This window comes from Merops nubicus, unplaced genomic scaffold (assembly GCF_000691845.1).
Source record: "Merops nubicus isolate BGI_N331 unplaced genomic scaffold, ASM69184v1 scaffold8509, whole genome shotgun sequence".
NCBI lineage: Eukaryota > Metazoa > Chordata > Aves > Coraciiformes > Meropidae > Merops > Merops nubicus.
The window spans coordinates 363-4,069 of NW_008628958.1; the positions used below are offsets into that span (position 1 = coordinate 363).

The 3,707-nt window shown below is 52.9% G+C and overlaps 1 protein-coding gene across 1 annotated transcript in view; it reads left to right on the forward strand.

Annotated features, from left to right (window-relative positions):
* The window catches only part of ZDHHC23 (zinc finger, DHHC-type containing 23), a gene marked incomplete at its 5' end in the record, with an annotated part of 1,944 nt that extends 354 nt beyond the window's left edge, over positions 1-1,590 (forward strand). The window contains 2 exons of the mRNA XM_008946833.1: positions 346-513; positions 1,323-1,590. Of these exons, the coding sequence (XP_008945081.1) occupies positions 346-513; positions 1,323-1,590 (436 nt within the window). The remainder of the gene's footprint in view (positions 1-345; positions 514-1,322) is intronic.
* Positions 1,591-3,707: the final 2,117 nt, after the last annotated feature.

Sequence of the window (3,707 nt, forward strand, 5' to 3'; positions counted from 1 at the left end):
CAGAAATCCTGCAGTTGCCAGTCCTGCTCCATTAGTGCTCTCCTGGCTGCCTGGGTGCTTGCAGCACTGGAACCAAGGAGCAGCAGGGCACAGATGGGTCTCAGTGGACGGTACTGCACCTGCTCAAAGTTTGAGGCAGATGATCTGCCACCGTTATGCTACTGGTCTGTTGACTTGTGCCTGTCACCTCTCTATAAAAAGCTGTAAAACTTCTCTGAACACGTTCCAAACTTCTCAGCCCGCGTTATATGGAAGCACCTTGGGCATTAAGTCCTCTGCTAGCTGAGGGAGGGAGGGGGAAAATGAAGTTCGTTTTCTAAGTGATTTTTTTCTTTCCTTTTGGAGGATTAACAGCTGTGTAGGGGAGCAGAACCATCAAGCCTTCATCCTTGCTCTCTCCTTCTTCCTTCTGACCGCTGTGTATGGAATTAGGCTGACCCTGCACACCGTCTGCAGGGGCCGAGCTCCACTTGTGGCTCTGTTCTACTGCCCCGGGGCCTATTCTGACCACAGGTGAGACCTCTGGGGAGCAGTGGGTCTGCTGGGGCAGCTCAGCTCCTGCCACTCATTCTGTGCTGTTGGCTGTCAGATAGGACCAAAAAGTGCTCCCTAAACAGCTGTAGAAAGCAGGGATGCATCGTGAGGAGTCTGAGATTTGGAGAGAGCTCAGCCTTTGTTTGCAAAAAGCTGTTGGAGGAGCTGGGGTTTGAAGTCTTTATTTGTTGTCCTGTATAGATACCCCTTTAAATACATCTTCCTGCAGATGGAGGTGACAGCCTGACAGTCAGGAGTCTGCGTGCTGTCTCTGCCTCTCATCCCCCAGTGTCTATCTAGTGGCTGTGCCCCTGAGTTACCCATGTAGACAGCATGCATGTGCCCTGTCTGGTGGGAAGGGTGGTGGGAAGCGTTGGACAGGAGTTCAGAGAGAGACTGGAGATGCCAAGGGTGGGTAGAGTCCCCCAGCACGGGTGACTCCACCTTCCTCTGTGCTCCACTTCACCATCTCTCCAGGGTGAGCATCACAGTGTCCTTAAACAAGGACCGGGTGCCTTTACACAGCCGTGAGAGCGAGGAGCTGGGCAGCACAGCAGCAACGTGGAAGAGTAGCTCTGGTAGCACTAAAAGCTCTCATTAACTAAGCCCTGAAGCTTTAATTTTGAGAGAGCCTGTGAGGATTATCTGCTGAGAGCAGCGACGTGAGATCTCCGTGGCAGATGTAGGATTTGAAAGGCTAGTTGATTCCCAGGGAAAGTCGCTCCAAAGCAGCTGCTCCAAAACTAAATGGCTTCCTTCCCATCTTTTGTTTTTTTCCTTGCTGCCAGCTCTGCTCTGTCGTTCACCTGTGTGTGGTACTGTGCCATTGTAACAGCTGGCATGGGATACATCCTCCTCATCCAGCTGCTGAACATCAGCTACAACGTGACCGAGAGGGAAGCTCGGCTGGCTCTGCGGGACAACGCCGGGCGCAGGCTGCTGGGGGGGCTGGTGATAGACACTGGCCAGTATAACAGGGGCTTCCTATGCAACTGGGGCCATTTCTTGAGCCTGGGGTCTTCTCCTCCACAGCGCTCTGCCGAAGACATCGTGTGACAATCCTCTTCCTGCAGGTGACCTTGAGTGGCTTTCCTCAGCAGGGGAACGGCCCCTTCCGCTCCACGAGGACTCCCTCATCCCACAGCTTTCCTCTGGGGTCCCTGTGTCACTGACAACCACTGGGTGGTTCCTCACGGGCTGTTGGCCAACCAGAAGGTGCAGAGGGCAGTAAGCCATACACACAGACCCAGGGAGGAGGAACCTGCTGCCTTTCCACTGTGGGGAAACTCCCCTGCGGCTCAGCTCAGCGGGAAGAAGGGCACAAGGTTTGGAGAACGTGAGATTTTTGTTAGGGATGGACCCTGGTGTGAAGAGGAGCCCACTGCTGGACCTCAGAGCGTGCACTGGTGCCTGCAAAAAGGTTCAGGAATTGCTGGCTCATACCTACAACGTTTTGGAGATGTCAGGAGGGTGAAGTTGTGATGCAGGTGACTGATGGATGGCTGTAGAAGCCAGGCTTTTTTTGGTGGGAAAAAAAGCAGGCAGTCACTGGGCAGCTCCCTTCTCTCTGGTGCATTTTGTTTGGTCTATTTTCTCTCTCTGTTCCATCTAGCTGTATAGATGCTTGTATTAAGTGCCTTTGTGAGCAACATTCCTCTTGGGCTTTGTAAGATCCATTCACTGCTTGACCTCTAGAGTTGTTATTCCATCCCTGTCTGTCTGACTGGGTGAGAAGACACTGTCATCTTCAATCTCCTCACTCTTCCTGCAGCCCGTGTCTGTGTTGGTTTGGGGACTTGGTTCATCTCCCCCAAAGTGTTTCTGCTCTGATGAGGGGTGGTGACATGAGACAGCAGGTAGATAGACCAAGCAAGAAGGTGGTGGTTTGGAGCAACACCTAACAGTGTGCTCTGAGGGGAAAACAAGAGGGCTGGCTGCTGTTGCTGTAGGTTTATGGGAACTGCTTTTCTCCTTCTTTGTCCCACAGGAGGAGGGAACCTGTGGAGAGAGGACAGTTCTGCTAAGAGCATTTCTGGTAGGTGGCAGCTTGGTCAGCTGTGTTGCTAATACCAGTGATCCTGTCCCCTCTCAGCCCAGTGGAGCTGCCTGACTGTAGATGTCAGGGCAGGAAGCCCAGGAGCAGTTCAGCCCCTGTGTTTGCAGGGGAGGGGATGTGCTGGAGCTGTCTGGTTTTGGGGCAGGTGACCTGCACCAGCAGGTGAGTGAATGTGTTACAGATGCTCTGTGAGAATGCAGCTTATTCCTCAGCCTACAACTGTTACTGTACCTGAGCTTCAGCTGACAGCAGAAGTTTTTGGTGGCAGTGGTTTCTGGGTTTGTGGGTCTGCTTTCTTTTTATTCTGCTTTTATTCTTTAAACCTTTTGTGTGTATGTTGTTGGCCCTGCAGTAGTGTGAAAGGCCTGGCTGGAAGAGCCTGGGACAGTGGCACAGGAGTTACAGCTTGGTCCTGAGATGCAGAAGCAGAGGGAGGAGCCTTGTCCTGGCTGGTGATGTTTTTAGATGTGTGTGGAGCAGGCACAGACTGTACCTACCCCTGACTCCACCCAGGTGGGGGGCAGCTGAGTGCTGCCCATTCCCTGCTCTGTGCTGTCCCTGAAGGACAGAGGGGTGGCTCATGGTGCAGCAGGGCTGAGGGTGTCCCTTGAGAACCATGCCATACCTGGGGGGGGTGTGCTTCTGATGACCTGTCCCAGTTTCAGGTTGTGCCAGGCAGGTTCTCTGTGGAACACATCCAGTTCTGCCTTGTGCTCTGTATCATTCTCTGCACGGTTTGATTTTCTCAAGTGACTCTTTCTATAACCAGCAGATAAGTGAGGAGCAGCTTCACTTGGAATAGAGCTGTGCAGGAAGAGTGTCTGAGACTTGCTGAGTGTCCCTTGTTTCCTCTTACCCCTTTCCATCCAGTGAGCAACACTTTATAAGGGGGTAAAGGGGATGCTCCTCTTGCTTCCTGCCTCTCAGGAACACCCTGAGAGGTTTCTGAGCCTACTTCCCTGCCCCTAACATGAAGAAAAAGGCACCCAGCTGGGCTGTGCTCACTGTTCCTCTGGGGCCTTGTGACTGGAGCTCAGAGCCTGGCCGTAGGAGTTTAAATTCACACAAAGACCTCCCCTCCACGTGAGTTGCCTGTAAATATTTGTGTGGCACAGGT